At 37.0% G+C, this 22792-nt stretch overlaps 1 protein-coding gene and 1 non-coding gene across 2 annotated transcripts; both read left to right on the plus strand.

Moving 5' to 3' along the window:
- The first annotated feature begins 9572 nt into the window (after window positions 1-9572).
- LOC145613875 (uncharacterized) lies at window positions 9573-11348 on the plus strand. Its single transcript, XM_081668914.1, has 5 exons — window positions 9573-9841; window positions 9931-10155; window positions 10232-10327; window positions 10414-10533; window positions 11298-11348. The coding sequence occupies exons 1-5, from the start codon at window positions 9581-9583 to the stop codon at window positions 11346-11348; spliced, it is 753 nt and encodes a 250-aa protein (XP_081525040.1). The 5' UTR covers window positions 9573-9580.
- A 9130-nt stretch (window positions 11349-20478) lies between these two features.
- On the plus strand, window positions 20479-20584 carry LOC145615802 (small nucleolar RNA R71). The gene has a single exon (XR_014107391.1). It is a non-coding gene; the product is annotated as a small nucleolar RNA R71 (small nucleolar RNA).
- Window positions 20585-22792: the final 2208 nt, after the last annotated feature.

A 22792-nucleotide genomic window follows, 5' to 3' on the forward strand; every position in this document is an offset into this window, starting at 1 on the left:
CCCTAGCATACACCTATCCTAGAATCAACCAAACATAGTCTCAAACCGTGCACACCTTTACTACCTAGGAAGAAAATCATGCAAAAGACAAGTCTAATGTACAAAGTCCAATTCAAAAGAAAAAAGAAAAATAAGGCCTCAAAATCATACCACAAATATAAAGAAAAATAAAAGAAAATAAAAGAAAAGGAAAATAAAAGAAAATAAAAGCAAAGTAATGGAGACATAGAAAAGGAAAATAGGAGAAATAATATGAAATGGACTAGAAAGCAAGTTAAACACATAAGAATCCCAATCGACAAACAAGTGATCGATCGACATCATCGTCATCGATCCCAAACACATTACGTGTTAACAAGCATCCATCCTCGAACCATTCAACTTCCCCTGAACTAATCCTATTCTATGCAACCAAGGAAAATAAAGAGAAAAATAAGAAAGATCTCACCGGGCTCCAAGCTTAGCAAAAATAAACGATGCAAGTAGAAACCACCTCGTTGCATTCCATATCCAAAAGCTTCTTCAAGAAACCAAGTGAGAAAAAGAAAAATAAAAGAAACTATAAACAAAGAAAATGGTTAGTAACTTCAAAACAAAGAAAAGGAAACAACAAATAAAAGGAAACTAAACTAAGCGAAAATTATATACAACTAAGGGAAATAAAAGCTAAACTAATCAAAGAATAAAAAGAATAAAATAAAGGAAACTAAGAAAGCAAGAAAGACTTAAACTAACTAAAGAACTAAACTAAACTACAAGATTTGGATTTTTGGGAATTTGGATCAAAGGGTTTTGGATTAAAGAGATTTGGATATTAGGGAACAACCACAACAACAACATCACAAGCAAAGCATCATCACAAACAACAAGCAACCAAACAAATCGGGCAAGCATACTAGCTACAAGGAAAGTAGCCTAAAGATCAAGAAAAAGAGGAAATTAAACAAGAGGAACAAAAATAAACATGCAAACAACTAAGGTATGTACACAACAACAAATATTGGTCACCGAGCATAGCATTAGTTCCCCCAAGCTAGATAAAAATACATCTCAACATCCCAAACAATACAAAACAAGCATAAAAAATATGAGGGATGGAGGCAAAAAGCACAAAAAGCACAAGGGAACTAATTACTACTACCATCACCACCACCACTACCACTACCGCTAGGCCCGGCCCCATTGGGGTCAATGTTGCCCGCGGGGTCATCGAAGGGATGAGGGTAAGGCTCCCATCCTCCGGTGAAACCCTCGGGCCACCCATAATGCCCCGTCAAAAGATCTTGTTGCCAAGGAGCAAGAGGGGTGAAGTTATCGGGCAAGCGGAGTTCGTAAGGGTGGTTGTCATGGACATGGGGGTAGTTAGGATCACCCCTATAGTCACATCCACCGGGAGCCTTGTAATCATAGTTACCGTGCTCATCCGGGTAGAAGCGACGCTCGGTATCGGGGTCGGAAGGACCGACCAATAAGGATGCCCGTATGAAGGTAGAGGACCTTGTTGGGGCGGGAAATACGGATAGTTAACCGGGGGAACAATGTTCCCGCGGTCAACTTCCGCATCATAGATTTGTTGTTGTTGTGCAAACATACCTTGTTGCATTTCTTGGATACCTCTCAATTGTTCGTAGATGGCCCCAAAATCTTGATCATACATGCCGTCCAAATGGATTTTCAATCCACTCATTTGCTTACTAAGAGCCCTCATGTCGGCATTTTTATAAGTATGTTGCCGTTCTTGAGGAACATGTTGTTGTGGAATTTGTTGTTGTTGATGTTATTGTTGTTGTTGTTGTTGGGCTCTTTGGAGCTCCTCATCATCATCCTCTTTGATATGAAATAACCAAGGAAAGACAAGTAAAAGGGAGGAGAAATCAAGTAACAACAAGTTCAAACCAACAAACCAAGATAACCTATCTCAAATTCACAAAGATAGATGAAATAGGGGTCTTAATCAAAGCCAACACCAAGTAAAGCTAAGATTAAGGTGTAACCACAAAGATTACAATTGATGCAATCACAAAGAAAGCAAGATAATCACAAAGATTATGGTAGAGAGAGAAAGTCTCTTGATTAAAAAGTTCAACAAAAATTAATATGCAAAAACGTCTCAAAACAACTTAAATAGTTCGCACAAACTGACAGAAAAACGGGAAAAGGTTCGGACGAACTCTGGGTAAGTTCGGTCGAACTTGTGGGTAGGTTCGGTCGAACTTTTGAAGTTCGGCCACTCCTGCAAAGATGCAAAAATCAGCTCTGAAACTGTTGGAAGGTTCGGGCGAACCACAGTGTAGGTTCGGCTGAACTTCCCCTGCTCCTGGACAGCTCAACTTCAATCGTTCATAACTTCTTCGTTTCTCGCTCAAATTTGGCATGTGACCAGTCATTGGAAAGCTCTTGAACTCTACTTTCACCTCCAACTTGAATAACCTAAAAATTTCTTGTAACGAAGGAGATATGGCTGAATGAAGTAGTTGAATCATATATTTATAAGCTTCTTGTCTTCAAGTGTGATGATGGTTAGCCCCAAAAGTTGACCTCCAAGGAGCTTGGCCCTACTTCGTGTCATGACACGTGGCATGTCTTCCACTTCTTCCACTAAGTTCCATGCACCCGCGTCAAACCCCTCCTCTTCAAAAGGAATTGCCCTCAATTCCGGATCATCATCACCAATATCATCTTCAAAGAGAAAAGGAGCAAGATCACCAACATTAAAGGTAGCATGAACACCAAAGTCTCCCGGTAGTTTGAGCTTATATACTACAAGAAAACCCATTTTTGGCTACAACTCTTTAGCAACGACTTAATTATTGTTGCTAATATTAATTTAAACAACGACAACGTCGTTGCAATATATTCATTTTCATTTCCCTCCATCAAAACTTCAAGCGCGGGCCATGTGAAATTTTGAGAATGCTTTCCACAACGATAAGTGTCGTTGCAAAATATATCTTAATTTTTTACAACGACCACATTTGTTGCAAATCTTTCTAATAATTATTGGTAACAACTTTAATCGTTTCTAAATATACCGCTTTTAATTGTAACAACAATGTTGTTGCTGATATTTCTGACTACAAATCTAAAAAGTACAAAGATAATAATAAAAAATTGATAAAACAAAAGAAAGTTGTACTGTATATTTTACTTTCCCAAACCCAGAACCTTCTATCCTTCTTCTTCCCCGCCTAACCCTTATTTCATCCCGCCACCCCAAATTTTCGCCACTCAGCAACTACAAAATTACCCAAAACAACTATAAATTAAGCTTACTAAAATTATCTATTATTTCACCTCAAAAAAAGTTATAAATTCTAAATAAATTACTTCTTAGCTCAAATTGCTTGAATCGTTTGGCGCAATATAATTTTGGGAGTTAGTGTTTGTCTAAAAAAAAAGGAAATTCTTATGGGTATGGATTTTGACATTAGCTAGCTGTGATGATTTCTTCTTGGCAGTACTCTAATAGCAAGTAACAAGAGGTTAGTTATTTCTTTTGATTTTTTTTTTGTAGTCCTACAATCTCATACTCTTACTCTGTATAAAAAATTGAATTTTTTTTCATATAATGTTAAATTGTGACCTATTATTTGACAATTACGGTAAATTAAGAAATTTGCTCTTTCTTTTTTATTTTTTGTGGAAAAAATTAAGCTATTTGCTTGTAAATCTGAGTAACTGAGTTTAGGGGTAAACTATTGTGGAGTTGAATGTGATTTCTACCATATTTTTTGGGATATAATATGGAGTATAAATTACATGTTACTATTATAGTTAACATCTTTAGATACTCTTCTTATAGTTTTGAAATAATTTATTAGATATCTTGCATGTATTAGTCAATTGAAAAATTTTTTAATTAAGGACTAAGTTCGATGTAGTACTACTACAGTTTAGAAGAGGTGGATTGATTATGTGACTGTCATACTTGAAATCAATGTTAAAAGCAACTTTCTATTTAATTATTGTTTGTAAAGTTAATAGATTACTTGTTTACTACATTGAATGATAATTTCTATTAGTTTAATTTAATGGCTTTATTCTTTTTTTTTTTTTTTTTTTTTTTTTTGCAAATAATTTCTTTGCAGTATTTGCTTAGAGGTTGAGGTGTAGAACTAAGCCCATGTATGTCTTGTTATTGTTGTAATTGAGGTTTCTTTTAATTATTAAATTTTAAATGTGTATGTATATCTGTAAAATAAACTCACATATTCAATATTTTTGGGATTAGCTATAGAAAAGTAGTATTTTACATTGTTAGAAAATAGCAAATTCGTCCATGTATCTAAAAAGGTTTTATTCACTAGATTTGATAGCAATTCAACTTAACCAAGATGAAAACTATTTTATTTAAAGTAGGCCACTTTCACAAGTTTTCTTGTTTGATTTTACATTACATTCTTTTCCTTTACAGAGACACATAATTAGTAGCTAGCTGATAGAAAATCGAAGTAACCAAAGGAGAAAACTTTTTGAGCTATAGCAGGCTATCTGGACGGTTTCTTGTTGGTAATACTCTTATCCTATTTCAAAGTTTTTTTTATAAATTTTTTATTTTTTGATTTTAATATTCACATGGTTCAAGTCAAAGTTGTGATTGTTTTATATATTTTTTTTTTGAGGGAGATTGTTTTATATATTTTAAATTAAGGCATGTTAGTATAATTAGGATTGTTTGTCATTTAAATGGATACTTATGCTATATTTGTATGATTGTACATAAATTATATGTATGCTATTTCATTGAATATTTTAGAATTTTTTTTATCTTATTTATATTAATGTGAATTTAGGGAATGGCTTTTGATAAGGAATGGATGAAAATAAATGATCGTTCACTTGTCGAGTACATAAAGGGTGTTGATAATTTCTTGAACTTTGCCTTTTCTAATGTCATAGAGGATGATAATACTGCCACTATTAGGTGTCCTTGTGATAATTGTCGTAATTTAGTGTATAAAAAAAGGTGTGATGTGAGGTTTGATTTACTAAAGTCAGGAATGTATGAGTATTACACTATATGGTGAAAAGGTAAGTAATTCTCTAAGTGGTAACATTAGTGGTATGGAAGATGTAGATGGAAATGGAAATGGAATGGAAAGTGATGATAGTGGAGTTCATATGTTAGAAGATGCATTTGGGGTACCTGGTATGCAGGGGGATCATCTAAATGACTATGAATTTAATGAAGAACCAACTGGAGATGCAGCAATGTTTTACCATCTTTTGAAAGAATATGAAGAGCCATTGACCTCTAATGGCACAACAATGTCAAAGCTGTCTTATATAGTAAAGTTGCTGCATTTGAAGGTTTTAAATAACTGGAGTGATAGCTCTTTTGATAGTTTACTGAAATTGCAAGGGGAAGCATGGGGAACTAACCTTCCTGATTCATATTATGAGGCAAAGAAATTGATTTCCAATTTAGGTCTTGAGTGTGTGAAGATTGATGCTTGCAAAAATGATTGTATTCTTTAATGGAAACAAAATGAACATCTAGATAAGTGTTCTACTTGTAGCTTACCTAGATACAAGAATGTTCCTGAAGGTGCTTGTAATGGAACGAAAAAAGTGCCACACAAGGTGCTACGACACTTTCCATTGAAATCCAGATTACAAAGGTTATATATGTCAAGAAAGACCGCAAAAGATATGCGATGGCATAAAGAAGAAAGGGTGGATGATGAGGTAATGAGGCATCCAGCTGATTCTGCTGCATGGAAATCATTTGATGAGGAGTATACTTCATTCTCCAGAGATGCACGCAATGTTAGACTTGGATTAGCTTGTGATGGTTTCCAACCTTTTGATAATTCTCAACATAGTATTTGGCCTGTTGTTCTTATTCCTTACAACTTACCTCCTTGGATATGTATGAAGCCTCATTCTTTCATCTTATCTCTACTCATTCCGGGACCCACGAGTCCTGGAATAAATATTGATGTTTATCTTCAACCTTTAATTGAAGAACTGAAGGACCTTTGGGAGTTTGGAGTTGAAACTTATGACGCTTATTCTAAGCAACATTTTAATATGCATGCCATGGTTTTATGGACTATTAGTGACTTTCCTGCGTATGCTGATTTGTCGGGCTGGTGTACTAAAGGTCACTATGCTTGCCCATCCTGCCATAAGGATACCAAGCGCACTTCCTTGATGAGTAAAGGTTGTTATATATGTCATCGTCGCTGGCTGCCTATTAATCATAAATGGAGAAAAGATGCTAAATCATTTGATAATAAAAAAGAAAGAGGGAATGCACCTGTTCCGTTAACTGGTGATGAAATATTAAGTTGTTTTAATCGATTTGAGCAAGCAGCATTTGGTAAGGTTGCTGGATAGAAAAGAAAATGGGATGCTTCGAATAGCTTATATGGTTGGCACAAAAAAAGCATTTTTTTCCAACTACCGTACTGGAGAAAATTGCAAATTCGACACAACTTAGATGTCATGCATATCGAAAAAAATGTGTCTGATAATATTTTAAGCACTTTGATGAATATCAGAGGTAAGACAAAAGACACGGTAAAGGCTCGAATTGATTTGATGAAAATGGGTATTCGAGATGAGCTCCACCTTAGTTTGGATGGAGATAAAGTACGAGTTCCAGTAGCATCCTACACAGTAAATTCAACTGCGAAAGCTGCAATTTGTGAGATGTTTGCTGGAATTAAGTCACCTGATGGTTTCTTATCAAATATCTCACGTTGTGTCAGGGACAATGGAAAGAAAATATCTGGCATGAAGAGTCATGACCATCATGTTTTTATTGAGCAACTTCTTCCTCTTGTAACTCGTGGATTCCTGCCAGAGGAAGTTTATGAGCCTTTAGTTGAGCTTAGCTCTTTTTTTCGAAACCTTTGCTCAAAAAACATAACAATAAAGGAACTGGACACCCTGGAAGCACAAATTCCTTACACATTGTGCAAGCTCGAGATGATTTTCCCTCCTGCTTTTTTTGATGTGATGGTGCATTTGGTGGTTCACTTAGCTGCTGAAGCAAAGATCGGAGGGCCTATCCGGTATCGATGGATGTACCCAGTTGAAAGGTAGGACATCTATTTGATTTTTTAGAAATTTCTTTCTTTCTATATATAGACTCAATTTTCATTTGTAATTATAATTGCAGATATCTTGGAACTTTAAAGAAGTACATTCGAAATAGAGCACAACCAGAGGGCTGCATTGGAGAAGGCTATCTTGCAGACGAGTGTCTAACATTTTGCTCAAGATATATGAGTGATATTGACACTAAATTCAATAGGAAAGGGAGAAATGATGATGACACTTTGAATGATGTTACTTTGAGAAACAAGTTAGATATTTTCAGACCCCTTGGTCATGCACTAGGAGAAGGGGCACCGCGACATCTTAGCTTTGAAGAATGTGATCAAATCCATTTGTACAATCTACTAAACTCCGATGAGCTTATTGATTTTGTTAAGTAAGTGTTGAAAATAATCATTTTAATCTGTAAATTTTTATATTTTATTATTTACATTATATTATATATATTTTTTTCCAGCGAACACAAATTAATGTTGGACAGAGAAGATCCAAGAAATGTGGAACGAAGACACAAGATGCAATTTGCAACTTGGATTCATGATCGTGTAAGTGTTCATTCATAGAGAATATAATTAAGTTTTCATATCTAATGCATGATAATTTTTAACCTGGTATTCTTATTTTTTTTTCAAATAGGTGCGTAAACTCTATGAAGAAGGGAACATTGATGAAGACATATATAATTTAGTTTGTTTTCCTTCTAGAGTTGTGAGGCGCTATGCTGCTTATATAGTTAACGGTTTTCGGTTTCATACACATGATAGGTGTGAGAATAGGAAAACTCAAAATAGTGGAGTTATGGTACGTGGAGATGATATTTCAGACAAAGAATATTATGGTGTGTTAAAAGACATCTTTGAGGTTTCGTATCCGGGTGGGAATCGTACGATTGTTTTTAAATGTGCATGGTTTGATGTACAACACCTTGGAAAAGGATACAAAGTGGATGATCATGGACTGATAAGTGTAAATAAAAGGGGTTCTTTGAAAACAAAAGAAGTGTACGTTTTAGAATCACAAGTTGAACAAGTATTCTACGTACAAGATCCGAAAAATGAGGATTGGCAGTTTGTTATCAAAACCCAACCCAGAGATCTTTATGATATGCCAAACAATGATAAGAATGACCAAGGTGGTGTAGATGTGGACGCATATCAGCAGGTTGATGTAAATCAAGTTGAATGCCAAAGCTTCAAGACTGGGAATGATAGCTTTCTTATAAATTCATTAGCAACAAATACTTTTGTGGTTGAGAGAGAACCTAGTGTTCTAAAGTTAGTTAGAAAAGCGATTGAGGAAATTGGTAAAGATGATGAATTTATCAATGATGGTGATATTGAAGTTTTAGAAGATACAAGTGAAGAGGAAGAGTTTAGTTCGGAGTCATCACAAGAGTAAAATTGAATATGTTATCTTTCTTTCTCTCTTTTTTTTTCAGTGTATGAAATTTGCTTTTTTGTCGTATATACGTTAATATTATACTTACATCATGTGTATACCACTATAAGTTTACAGATTTCTATATTAGTTAATGGATGGAGTTTTGTATAGAATGTATTCTAAACTAATGTTATTACGTGTTTATGCAAAAACAGGAAATTATAAAGAATGGTTGGAAGAGGTGGTGGAAAAAATGTGTGTAATCGAAAACAAGATGGAAAAGGTAAATGGATTACTCTGAAATTGTATTATCATTAGGTTTGATGCATTATTTTCTTCATTGTTTTTTTTTCATTATTCTAATTACATTGATTATAAATTAAGCAGGAAGTAATCTTTACTCAAATGTGGTAGGAGAACATGTGGGATCCTCAAATTTGGTACAAAATGGTGGCAATTATAATGTACCAAGAAGGTCAATGAGCTCTTCAAATCAAATTCAAAGTATGGGGAATTGTGACTTACCTAACCAAAATGCCTTGGGATCCTTGATTCATTTAGAGAATTGTCAAACACATGATGATAACATGATTTCCAATGAAAATCAAATTCAAAATGAGTCAGAGGGGTGTATATCACCACATGTTCCAGGTATAATTAAAAAATTGTTGTTGTACTGTGCTATTATGTTTTCATGTCTTTTTAATAACTTTATTTTATAAATAAAGCTGGTACATCAAGCAAAAGGAAAAGAACGACCAATTTAGTAGGAGGGATGAACATGACTTTGGAAGCAACAAATGCTCTGGATCCACCTATTAGAAGGGACGAAGAAAATAGAGGAGTTGGTGAAAATGCTAATCGTCGGCAAGTAGGGAATAATGGTTCGATACACTCAGTTGTTAATGGAGAAACTACACGAGATGGCGAAGGTAAAATAAACATATTATTATTGTGAGAAAGTTTTCTCTTTTTAGCTTTCTTACTAGCTACAAATAATATTTACGTTGTAAAGTTTTTAATAAAAATCAACTAGTATAAACGAAAAGTAAACTTGAAAATATGGTAATCTGACATTCATGTAAATCTGACCAAATATTTTGAATGGAAAATGTGATTTGAATTGCAAAACATGGTAATAGCGACGAGCAAGGTGAAGCAAAGAGGCGAAAGGGGAAAGTACAAAAGCTATGTAGTGGATATGAAAATCAAAGGGAAAAAATCCAAATTACAAGTGTACATTCCAGATGACATTGACTGGGCTATCGGTGAAAATGCCCGTCATTTTGTGAATGAGTGTGGTCGTGTCGTGAGGACAAGGGCTCCATTGAATGTAAAGAGTTGGAAAGAAGCTCTTGGACTAGCTGGTGATGTGATGTGGAAGGAAATTGAGGTAATTTTGTTCTTTATTGAACCATGTTTGTATTAACAAAGAGCTTGTCTTATTATTTCATTTCTTATGATTAGTTTATATTTTTGTAGGAAAAGTTTCAAGTTAAAGAAGGTAGTTCCTACATTAAGATGCAAGCTTTTGCCATTGAAACTATGCAACGTCTTTATAGGTTATGGAAATCTCGATTGCACTACTATTATAAGAATGGAGGGTGTGGACAAAATGATGAGGAGCGCTTAAAAAATCCTCCACCAGATTTACCTCAAAATCAATGGAAACATTGTGTGGAACGATTTAGCTCTGAACCTTTTAAGGTAAAAACTATACTATGTCATGTAAATAAAATTTATATTATTTTGTCGCTTCATCTTAATTGTAATGAACATGTAGGCAATGAGTGAAAGAAATTCAAGAAATCGTCTTTCTGTGAAAAGAACTAAGCACACTACTAGCAACAATTCATTTGCAGAAGCTGAACATGTATTGGTAAATATTTAACCTGGCCACTAATAATATACGACTTTATTTACTTAATCCCAAATCTTGGTTAAAATGAAGTATTTTTGTTTTAGACTTGTGAAAACAATGGTGTAAAACCATCAGCTGATGTGATTTGGCTTTTCGAGCACACAACAAAAAATAAGGAAGGAAAACTTCAGTGGGCTGATGATTCTCGCTCTAAGGAAATTTATGTAAGTGCAATTTAAAAGAGTTATTTACAGCATGTATTAGTTGGTACTTGCTACAAATATATTGTTTTTATGATATCATTCTTGAAACCAACAACAAATCTTATTAATAATTTTATTTACTTCAACAATTGATGCACATTTTAGGACCAATTAAAAGTTGCAGTTGCTACTCATGGGGAGTCGATGACATAAGAGGAGATTCTTTTGGATGTTTTGAAACCCAGATCTGGTTACTTTCGTGGGAAAGGTACATCGTTACGTGGTTATAGTAAGGGAACTAGACAACACCTTAAGCAGCAAAAGAAGATTCAAGAGCAAGATGAAAGGATAAAAGAGTTAGAAGAGACTCAAGAACAAACAAAAAAACAGCTACAAGAGACAGTTGAAGCAACATCAAGGCAACTAGAACAACAAAAGCTTGATATGCAACATGCAATGGATGCAATGAAGGAAGAATTATTGCTAGAATTTTTAAACAAAGGTACATGGTAAAATATATTTCAAAAATGTTGTCATAGACCATTTACTTGGAGATAATAATTATATGTTTTATAAAATTTTTACCTGACGATTAAAATTAATTTAATTTTGATTTCAAGGTACTGTTTTTTTTCCCCTTATTGTCCTTAGATTTTATAAGTTCTTTTAGACTCCATCAAATTGATAAGGATGTTTGAAATAGCACATGATTAATCTTAAATATCTCTTTATAATCATATGATACTGCTTTATATACCCTTACACATGTACTTGTGCACTTGCAGGTTGTTGATGTAGATGAGTACATAGTAGGAGAATGCTTTTGGAGAAAGTGATGGTAAATGGTAGAATGTGTTAGCTTAGATATATTCATATGATAATGTAATATTTTGTGACAAAGGTGGATGTACCTTTTTGGGATGATGGTTGATATAACTAGTTAGGATAATGGTTAGTTTTATTTTGGATATAAAAAGTCTGAAAAAGGATATATATTGGGAAAATCTTGACGATGAATGTAATATTTTGGATATGAATGTTGAAATGATATAAATGCTACATTTTGGAGGTAATTTTCGGATGATATGATTAAATTAATACCTTTTCAATTTATTTGAAATATTACATATTTAATGAATTTATTGAAAAAAAATGTTTGGCAACAATTTTTGTCGTTGCTGTAAATGCATAGGATTATAACAATATAGTGAGTTTTAGCAACAACAAATGTTGTTGTGAAAAAACTATGCATTTACAGCGACGACAATTATCGTTTTAATAAATGAGTATACTTATATCATGAAATACAATGTATGGCAACGACATTATTTCAGCAACAAAAAAAGTCGTTGTGTAAAACAGAGTTTTAGCAACGACAAAAGTTGTTGTCATATTTTTTTGCAACGCCCACACGCGCAACGACCATGCAACGACAAAAGTTGTTGCTAAAGTGATTTTTTGCAACGACAAAGGTTTTTTAGCAACGACATTTTTTGTTGCCAAAAATGTTTTCTTAATTATAAGCATTAGGTCCAACTCTTTCCACAACTTCAAAGGGGCCTTCGAATCTTGGCATGAGCTTGTTCTTTCTCTTAGCCGGGAATCTTTCCTTCCGAAGATGGAGCCACACAAGATCACCTACATTAAATTCCCTTGGCTTTTTGAATTTGTTTGCCCTTGCCTTGTAACTCTCATTTGTCTTCTCAATTCTCTTCTTGACATCTTCATGAAGCCTTTTCATCGTTTCAACTCTATCTTTTGCCTCAAAGCTCAACTCCTCTTGAGGGATACTTGGGAACAAGTCAAGTGGTAGGCGGGGATTAAAACCATACACTACTTCAAATGGTGTTTTCCCGGTAGCTATGCAATGAGAGCGGTTGTAAGAAAATTCAACTTGAGGTAGCGTAAGATCCCAATCTTTCATGTGTTTGCTAATGATAGCTTGGAGAACGGTGGACATGGTACGATTAGTCACCTCGGTTTGGCCATCGGTTTGAGGGTGACTAGAGGTACTAAACAAGAGCTTGGTTCCCACTAACTTCCACAAAGTCTTCCAAAAGTAGCTCAAGAACTTAGGATCACGGTCCGACACAATACTTTTTGGAATGCCATGAAGCTTCACCACTTCTCTAAAGAACAAGGTAGCCACATGAGAAGCGTCATCGGTCTTATGGTAAGGAATGAAGTGAGCCATCTTGCTAAAACGATCAACCACAACAAACAAATTTACCAATAAAAGGGCAAAGTACCTCATTCATGAGCCTCATGAAAGTGCTAGGAGCATTAGAGAGCCCAAATGGCATAACTAGCCACTCATACAAGCCTTGCTTTGTCTTGAAAGCGGTCTTCCACTCATCTCCTTCATGCATACGAATTTGATGGTACCCCATCCTCAAGTCAATCTTCGAAAACACCTTGGAACCATGTAACTCATCAAGCATATCATCAAGTCGGGGAATAAGGAAGCGATACTTGATGGTGATGTTATTGATGGCCCTACTATCCACACACATCCTCCATGTACCATCCTTTTTCGGAACCAAAAGAGTCGGAACCGAACAAGGGCTAAGGGATTCCCTTACAAATCCTCTTTCAATCAACTCACCAACTTGTCTTTGAAGCTCTCTTGCTTCATCGGGGGTACACCTATAAGCCGGTCTATTAGGAAGTTGTGATCCGGGAATAAGATCTATTTGATGTTCAATTCCCCTAATAGGTGGCAAACCGAGTGGGAGATCATCGGGGAAAACGTCATGGTACTCAACCAATACTTCCTTGACAAGGGGGTGGATTGGGTTCTCTCGCTCACTCTCTTGTGTTTCCCTAAGAAGACAAATAACGACAATGTGTCCTTGATTTATCTCCTTTCCCATCTCATTTTCCCCAATGAGAAGGTTCTCTTTGATTGTGTTTCCCGTACCCAAGGGTTCTTTGTGTTTGATGGTGGGGGACAAGGGGTTGAGTACAATCTTTTTCTTATTTATCATGAATGAATAAGTGTTCTTTCTTCCATCATGCATCACATCTCTATCAAATTGCCAAGGTCTACCAAGCAATACATGACAAGCATCCATAGGCAATACATCACAAAGCACCTCATCCTTATATAACTTGCCAATTGAGAAAGAAAGAAGAGTTTGTTTCGTTACCTTCACCTCATTGTGATTGTTAAGCCATTGAAGCTTGTAGGGAGTAGGATGATCGGTAGTTTCAAGATTGAGCTTGCTCACCAATGTTGTTGAAGCCACATTAGTGCAAGAGCCACTATCGATGATAAGATTGCAAACCCGATCCTTGATGGTGCATCGAGTTTGGAAGATGTTTTCCCTTTGCTCTTCCGCTAAAGGGGTGGAAATGGAGCGAAGTGCTCTCCTCACTACAAGGATTTGACCCTCATCGGCGTCAACTACAATTTCATCCTCCTCATCATATATAGGGTCACCAAAATCCCTCTTATCATCTTCGTACTCATCATCATCCATTTCACGAATCATCATAGCTCTACTATTTGGACACTCATTAGCAAAATGTCCATAGCCTCTACACTTGTAGCAAGTCTTTCGATTTCCCATCTCTTGTTGTGATCATCTTTGTTAGGAAAATGCATAGGAGCCTTGCCTTTGTCATCCTTGACAATGGGCTTGCTTGCCTCACCCTTTGGAGCAAAAGAATTCTTGAAGGTAGGCTTAGGATACCCACTAGCACTACTCACCTTGTCATACTTCTCAAACTTCAAAGCCACTTGCACCACTTGATCAAAACTTCCATGGGCATGCACATCAACCTTTTTCCCAAGCTTTCTTTCAAGACCACCAATATACCTAGCAATCTTATGCTCCGGGGTGCTTCCTCAACTCCACTCATGATAGAAAGTTTTTAAAACTCCCTAGTATACTTCTCTACCGACATAGTTCCTTGCTTAAGAGAGTTCAATTTAAGATAAACATCTTGCAAATAATCTCTAGGCATAAAATCCTTGTTCATATGTTTCTTCAATTTCTCCCAAGAAGTGATTTTTGATTTTCCATCTTTCTTCCTACGATTCTTAAAGTTCTCATACCACAAAGAAGCATGTTTTTTGAGTTTAAGGATGGCCAATTTGAAACGTTTTTCATCATTATAACCCTTATATTCAAACACATTCTCCATACTTCTAACCCAATCAAGAAATTCATTGGGATCAAGATTACCTTCAAAGTCCGGAAATTCCAACTTGATGTCTCGGTCACGGTTGTCCTCATGGTGTCGTTGGCGGTGTTCCCTTCTCCGGTGAGGAGAGTGAGAGTCATCTTCTTCACTAGGGCTCCTCCTCCTTCTAGGACTTCTTCTATTCTCTAAGACCTCAAGAAGTCTATCAAACTTCCTTTCTAGAGCATCCAATCTAGAGTTTTCATTGTAACCTTCATCATCTTCATAATAGTATCCATCACCCATGTTTCAAGATAGAAAGTTTGTATCTTTGAGAAAAAAAAATTTCAAATTTTGTGGGAAAAGATGAGATCTCTTGAGAGGGGAAAGAGAAATAAAAAAAGGTAGGATCTTTCTAGGCTAATAACCTAGGCTCTTAATACCAAATGATATGAAATAACCAAGGAAAGACAAGTAAAAGGGAGGAGAAATCAAGTAACAACAAGTTCAAACCAACAAACCAAGATAACCTATCTCAAATTCACAAAGAGAGATGAAATAGGGGTCTTAATCAAAGCCAACACCAAGTAAAGCTAAGATTAAGGTGTAACCACAAAGATTACAAGAGATGCAATCACAAAGAAAGCAAGATAATCACAAAGATTATGGTAGAGAGAGAAAGTCTCTTGATTACAAAGTTCAACAAAAATTAATATGCAAAAACGTCTCAAAACAACTTAAATAGTTCGCACAAACTGACAGAAAACGGAAAAAGGTTCGGCCGAACTCTGGGTAAGTTCGGTCGAACTTGTGGGTAGGTTCGGTCGAACTTTTGGAGTTCGGCCACTCCTGCAAAGATGCAAAAATCAGCTCTGAAACTGCCTGGAAGGTTCGGGCGAACCACAGTGTAGGTTCGGCCGAACTTCCCCTGCTCCTGGACAGCTCAACTTCAAACGTTCATAACTTCTTCGTTTCTCGCTCAAATTTGGCATGTGACAAGTCGTGGGAAAGCTCTTGAACTCTAATTTTACCTCCTACTTGAATCACCTAAAATTTCCTTGTAACGAAGGAGATATGGCTGAATGAAGTAGTTGAATCATATATTTATAAGCTTCTTGTCTTCAAGTGTGATGATGGTTAGCCCCGAAAGGTGACCTCCAAGGAGCTTGGCCCTACTTCGTTTCATGACACGTGGCATGTCTTCCACTTCTTCCACTAAGTTCCATGCACCCGCGTCACTCATCATCCTCATCGGAGTCGAAGTTGGGACGCCAAAAAGACCTAGGGACATGCCAAACGTTGTCGGTGTTGATCCGGCCCAATGAAGTCAATCAGAGGTTAGGCAAAAAGCACCAATGCTCATTGTGCCTTAACCACTCATATCTCCCATCTTCGTAGTTCTTGGAGATGAATTGAATTTGACCCAATTGCCTCAAGTCGAGGTATAGGGTGGTGTTGTCTCCAATCTCCTTGCAAAAGGGAAGATATTGGTCAAGGCGGAGCGAGTCAAAAGCCTAGTCACCATGCCCCCGCATGGAATCTCTCCCGTGCTCCGGCCTCTAAGATCAAAACCCACGTTGAACTCTTCCAAAGAATGATCAAAGTAGTGGTTGAAAATTTGGAAACGCACCCTATATTGCCCTCCCAAGGGCACAAGCTCCAAGGTAGCCAAAAACTCCAACGTTAGCTCCTTGTAGGTGCGGTAGGCATGGTTGATGAAAGACCCCATTCGCAGATTCAAGAGCAAGGACCTCACATCATTATCTATCCCCAATTTAACCATATCACGTTGGAGATAGTGGCGGGTTGGTTTAAGGGTTCTTTCTTCCTTCAATTGTTGGTAGAAGGTTTTTTGTTCATTTGTGAAGTTTTTCTTTTTGGGAAGAGAGGTGGGTGGTCGTGTTTGAGAGGAGGGGTTTGATGTACTTCGCCTAGAAGAAGTGCTAGGCCTAGAAGAAGTACTTGGGCGAGCTTCCTCAATGGAAACATCGGTCTTTCTCTTTTTGGTGAATTTCTTGAGGATTTTAGACATGTTTGAGGTTTAGGGAAAAGTCACCAACAACAATCAAAGAGCAATACCAATAACCAAAGAACACCACACCAAAATCACAACTTACTACCAAATTCTCCAATTCACAACTTCACACTTTCTTCCACCAAAATCAATTCCAATCCAATCAAATACACCAATTATCCATACACCAATTATCCAAGAATAACTTCTTTCAATCAATCCAAGAACAACCAAAAACCAATACCAACAATCAACACTTACTACCCAATTTCCAAAATTCAAACTCACAAATTATCAATCAAGGATGATGAAAATTGCTACAAAACCAACAAACAACACAATGTTATGCAAAATCAATCAACAAATATCACAAAATCACATCCAATATCAAAATCAATCATCAAAAATCACAAAACCCATACTACACTATTCATGCTCATACAAAATTTCAATCTTAGCAAAATTATGATATAATTGACAAAATTAAAGCAAGGATAAGTGATTATACCATACAAGATGCAAGATTGACCAAGTTTGAGCCACCAATTTCAATCCCAAACAAAAGCCCCAAATTTTCGTTCACCAATGTAGGAGAGAGAATGAGTGAAATTTGGGTCAAAATGTGAGGAACTTGATGTGTAGGAAGGTTTGTGAGTGAATTTAGATGAAAATGGAGTGATTTTAGTGAAGAATTGAAGGATTTTGATGGTGAGTGAGGAGGTATAGTGCGCACGAAGAGGAGGGTTTGAGGGAGGTAATGTCATGAGGAAGGAGAGGTGAAATGAGGAAATGAGAGGAAGAAGAAGGAGGAAAATAAAAGGAGGCACGGCCCAGCAGGTGCGGCCGCACCTTGCAGGTGTAGGCCCGCACACGACGCGTGTGCGCCCGCACCTGATGGGTGTGCGGCCGCACACTGCTGCTTCCTCTTTTCTTCCTTTTTTTTTCTTTTCGTTGATACTTACTGCCTAATTGGGTGCGCACATGAATCATGATGGTGATGAGGAACACCATAGGCAGTAGCTAAAAACATTTTTAGAGAGCTCAAAGTTAAAGATTCATGTGCTCACCTCAGAAACTCACTAAGTATCAACTTCCTCCAACTTTCAAAACATGGATTTCCTATCTTACCTCTCTAAATTCTTACCCCTTTTACCTCAAATTTTGATCAGAATCGAACACATTCATGATAAGTGCCGCAAACACCTTCCATTCACCATGCATTCTTGAAGAAATCCAATCCCGAAAAATTCATCCTAAAAATCCAAACAAGTAGAAAAGTGAAAGAAAAGAAAAAGTAATAAAAGAAACAAAAACAAGAAAACTCAAAAATCAAAAAGGAAAGTTAGAATCTCCGAGTTGCCTCCCGGGAAGCGCTTGCTTAAGGTCCTAAGCTCGACCCTTCCTCCAAATCATGGAGGGTCAAAGAACACCACCTTCTTTAAGGTAGTTGAAAGAGCAAAATCCTCTTCAATCTTAAGCAACCTCTCATTGTTGCTTGATGAAATCTCCATAGAATTCTTCTCAAATTCACATTTTTCTTTTCTCAACTTCTTTCTTTTTCTCAACTTCTTTGAATCACGAGCCTTTTTCTTCGGCTTTTTGTTCAATGTAGATGGAACTTCAACATCCATAACCATAGAAACTTTCTCTTCTTGTTGAGAAATAAGCTCAAACCAACTTGGAATCTCAACTTCCTTCTCATCCTTTAGCTTGGGAATCACAATTTCTTCTTCACTAACCTTCATGCTATCAAAACTTGCAAAAACATCATCAAAATTCTCAAGAGCATTGTTAGTAGAAGAATCAACCATGCATACATTGTCAATAGAACGAGAAAGACTAGCACATGCTATATCTTGCACAAAAGATAGAGACTCATGCATTGGTTTCAACTTAAAACTCTCCTCTTGCTTACCACATCTCAAAGTAATGCGGCCTCCTTTCACATCTATCAAAGCTCCCGAAGTAGCTAAGAAAGGTCTCCCTAAGATGATTGGAATATGTTCATCTTCCTCTATCTCCAAAACCACAAAATCTACGAGAAAAACAAACTCTCCAATCTTAAGAGGGACTTCATCAACTCTCCCCTTAGGAATCTTGATAGATCGATAGGCCAATTGAAGGGTTATATTGGATGGTTGAAGCTCACCTAGATCAAGTCTTTTGAAAACCGAATAAGGCATGATACTCACACTAGCCCCTAGATCACATAGAGCATTCTCAAACATCATTTTCTTGATCTTGCAAGGAATTGAAAAGTTTCCCGGATCCTCCATTTTCTCCGGAAGCTCGCCATGGACAAGAGCACTAAAACACTTCCCTCCTTCCACCGAATTGCCCTTATTACATTCTTCCTTCTCCTCTAGAATCTCCCTAAGAAACTTAGAGTACTTAGGCATTTCGGGAATTGGCTCGGTAAAGGGTGTGGAAACATGAACTTCCTTAAGAACTTAAGGAACTTCCCAAATTGCTCATCCATTTTAAACCTTAGGAATTTTTTGGGGTAAGGTAGATCGGGAAATCTCTCTTCCTTACAAATCTTTTCAACAACACTTTCTTCTTTTTCCTCATCCTCACAATAGACTTCCTTGGACTCAACCGTCTCAACTTCATTCTCCAAAGCACTCCTCTCATCTTCTCCCTCCATTGAACAAGAAACTCCCTCACTAAGGTCACTTCCACCACTAGTGGTAATAGAATACACGGGTTTCTTCGGTTCAACACCTTGGGAAGGTAAAGAAGAAGGACTAGCATAATCCTTGAGAGTATTTGCTAGTTGGGTTATTTGAGTCTCAAGCATCTTATTGTGAGTCATCATTTCATTGAACTTCTTATCACTAACCGCCATGTAGGTGTTAATGATCTTGGTTTGATTATCAATCAATTCTTCCAAATTAGTCCTAGGAGAAGTTTGTGAATAGGAATTTTCACCTTGAGTCTTTGGAACAAATCCGGGTGGGGGACCTCTTTGAGCATTGTTTTGAAAATTGCCCCTTTCTTGATTGTTCCAAGTACCCCTATTTTGATTTTGACCATATCTTTGATTATGGTTACCACCACCTTGATTATGGTTACCATTACCTTGGTTATGATTTTCATAACCTTGGTTTTGATTTCCATAGCCTTGGTTTTGATTACCATAATTTTGGTTTTGATTTTGGCCACTATAACCTTGGTTATTATGGTTACCACGAGAACCTTGATTCCCTTGATTCCTATAACCACCACCATGATTATAGGTGTCAAAATTGCCTTGGTTTTGGTAATTCCTATTCCATTGACCTCTTTGATTATCAAACCTTTGAACATTGTTGTTAGACACATAATTCACATGCTCACACACATTGTTATCAAACTCATCAATACATTCATTATTGCAATTTCTAGAGTCATGATCATATGATCCACATGCATCACAAAACAAACAACCCATAGGCATATTATGTGAAGTGGGAGGGGTTTGAGAGTTAGAAGAAGTACCTCTCCCCTTAAATTGGGAGTGAAGATTCGAAGCTTGAGAAGAGGAAGAAACACTCTCCAACTTGGCCTTGATTGCGGTCACCTCCTTTCCCAAGTTTGTCATTTGAGAGGAAAGATTGTTGATCGCATTTAGATGGTCCACCGAATACAATGAAGATTTCTTGCTTGAAGAATCTCTCTCCCCATCTTGCCAATCTCTATAATAGGTCACCACATCCTCAATAATGTCCACAACTTCTTCTTCGGTCTTGTTCATGATAGGACCACCGGCCCCTCCATCAAGGCATGACTTGCCTTGAGGACTCAAACCACTATAGAAGATTTAGATCACTTGGTATGTTGGAATTCTGTGGTGAGGACACTCTCTTTGATACTCCTTGAATCTTTCCCATGCTTCATAGAGACTTTCATTTGGCTTTTTCTTGAACCCTTGAATTAAAGCCCTTGCCTCCGCCGTCTTCTTTTGAGGATAGAAACGGGACAAGAAAGATTTTGTGACATCATCCCACGTTCTCAAAGAATTGGGTTTCACCTCTTTGTCTAGCTATTCCAAAGATCTTCCTATGAGAGAGAAAGGAAACAACTTAAGGCGGATAAACTCTTGAGAAACTCCATTGACCTTGATTGTGTTGCAATATTTTTCAAACTCCTTAAGATGGTTCAATGGGCTCTCATTCTTAGCCCCACTATATTGTCTCCTCTCAATTAAGGTGATCATTGCCGGCCGAATTTCAAAGTCATTTGCCGGTGTTGTAGGTGGAGCTATGCCGCTCTCAAACCTATATGCACCGGGCACTCCTAATTCCTTCAAGGCAACTCTCGGATTTTCTCCCATGACTTGCTCTTGTTCAATCTCTTCTTCGCTTGAAGAACTATAATCCAATGACTTGTTAGCTACTCTCCTCCTTGAGAGATTTCTCTCAATCTCCGGATCAAAGGGAACAATTGAACGATCTCGGGACCTATGCATACAAAACTCAAAGAAAATATTAGTAGCACGGCTACAAGTGTAGCCTAAAGAATAAATCTTTTTGTATTTTGCAAATATAGTGGAATAGACTAAACACCAATATGCACTCAAAACACCATTCCCCGGCAACGGTGCCATTTTGATGGGCGCGGAAACGGTAGGTCGTTGGGCTACCTCCCCACCCAATCAAACAATATTTATAACTCAACAAACCCCTATGGAAGTATAGTAGTAAGTCGAGGTCGAACCCAAAGGAATGGAAATTGAATGTATATTGCCTAAAGTCAAGCTACTCCGAAGTCAAATGCGGGGTTTATAGTAAGAACTAGAGCTAGAGCTAATCAATGCAATGAACTTGTATAAAATCAATATAAAAGACACTAGGGGAATGAATCCACATGTAATTGCAATAGAGTAGGGTAATTTGGGAGGTTAAACTAACTAAGTCAAGTGATATGAAGGAAGATCAAACATGTATCCAAAAGAGCATACCAAGATATTTCTCTTAGAGGTCTAACTAGCGCCAACTACACTAAACACTAACTAGGAAACGTCACAAGATACCTCAATCGAGAAATTGCAAGTCACTAATCAATGGTCCGTATCATAGCAAGCTTACAATGCAATCTAGTGCAACAATTAAAGATGGACAAGCTTCAATCAATTACACACATGCACATGAATCATCAACCAAGTTTAATCATATCATCAACTCCATTAATTTTCCCCAAATTACTCTAATCCATCACTCATACATGCTTCACCATTACCCTAGCTAGTAAACTACTCACTAGCCATAGAAATTAAGATCAAAACTACACTAATCATCAATTTCATCATCAACATATTAGAAATCAAAGATCAAATCAACAATCAATTAAACTTCAATCAAACATCAAACAAACATCAATCAATCAACAATAATATGAAAAACAAATGAAATCAACTAAAAACAAACTTGTATTGAAATCAAAGATGAAAGATCCTTACAAACTTGATCAAAAGATCAATTACAATGGAGAATTCTTGAACAATCAACCAAAAACCATGAGTTTCTCTCTCTTTAATTCTTGAGTTTCTCTCTCTAAAATTCTAATCAAAAACTAAGATCTAATTTTGCTTAATGAATTTCTTAGCCAAAAATAGAAGGAAATAACTATACATACAAAGATGAGGTCGGTTATGACGCCCAAAAATAGACCCACGTCGGTGCGGTCGCACGTAGGAGAGAGAGAGGCGCGCACGGGAAACGTACCCAGCTGGGTGCGCCCGCACGCACCTGATGTGCGGCCGCACTCGACACATGTGCAGCCGCACACCCCTCTGGTGCGCCCGCACCTGCTTGGGTAACTTCCTCTATTCTCTTTGTCCTAGCTCATGAGGTGCACACACCCTAGATGATGGTGATGAAGGACAAGGTAGGCAACAACTTTCCTTAGTATTCTTGAAGAACATAAGCCATGAAAAGTGCACAACCAAGGTCTTGAAGCTTGCTCCTCGGATCCCCCTTGACTTGAAACTCTTTGCACAAGCATAAGGCATGAAAAGTAATAAAAAACCATGGAAAGGAAGCTCGGGAATTGTTGGACAATCAATCACAAGCTACAAACAAAGGAGAAAAAGCAAATAAAAGCGAAAAACAAGTAAACTAGAAAATGCACAAAATAGAGAAACTAACTATGAAAAGC

Source organism: Chenopodium album, chromosome 25, assembly GCF_948465745.1.
Source record: "Chenopodium album chromosome 25, dcCheAlbu1.1, whole genome shotgun sequence".
Classification (NCBI taxonomy): domain Eukaryota; kingdom Viridiplantae; phylum Streptophyta; class Magnoliopsida; order Caryophyllales; family Amaranthaceae; genus Chenopodium; species Chenopodium album.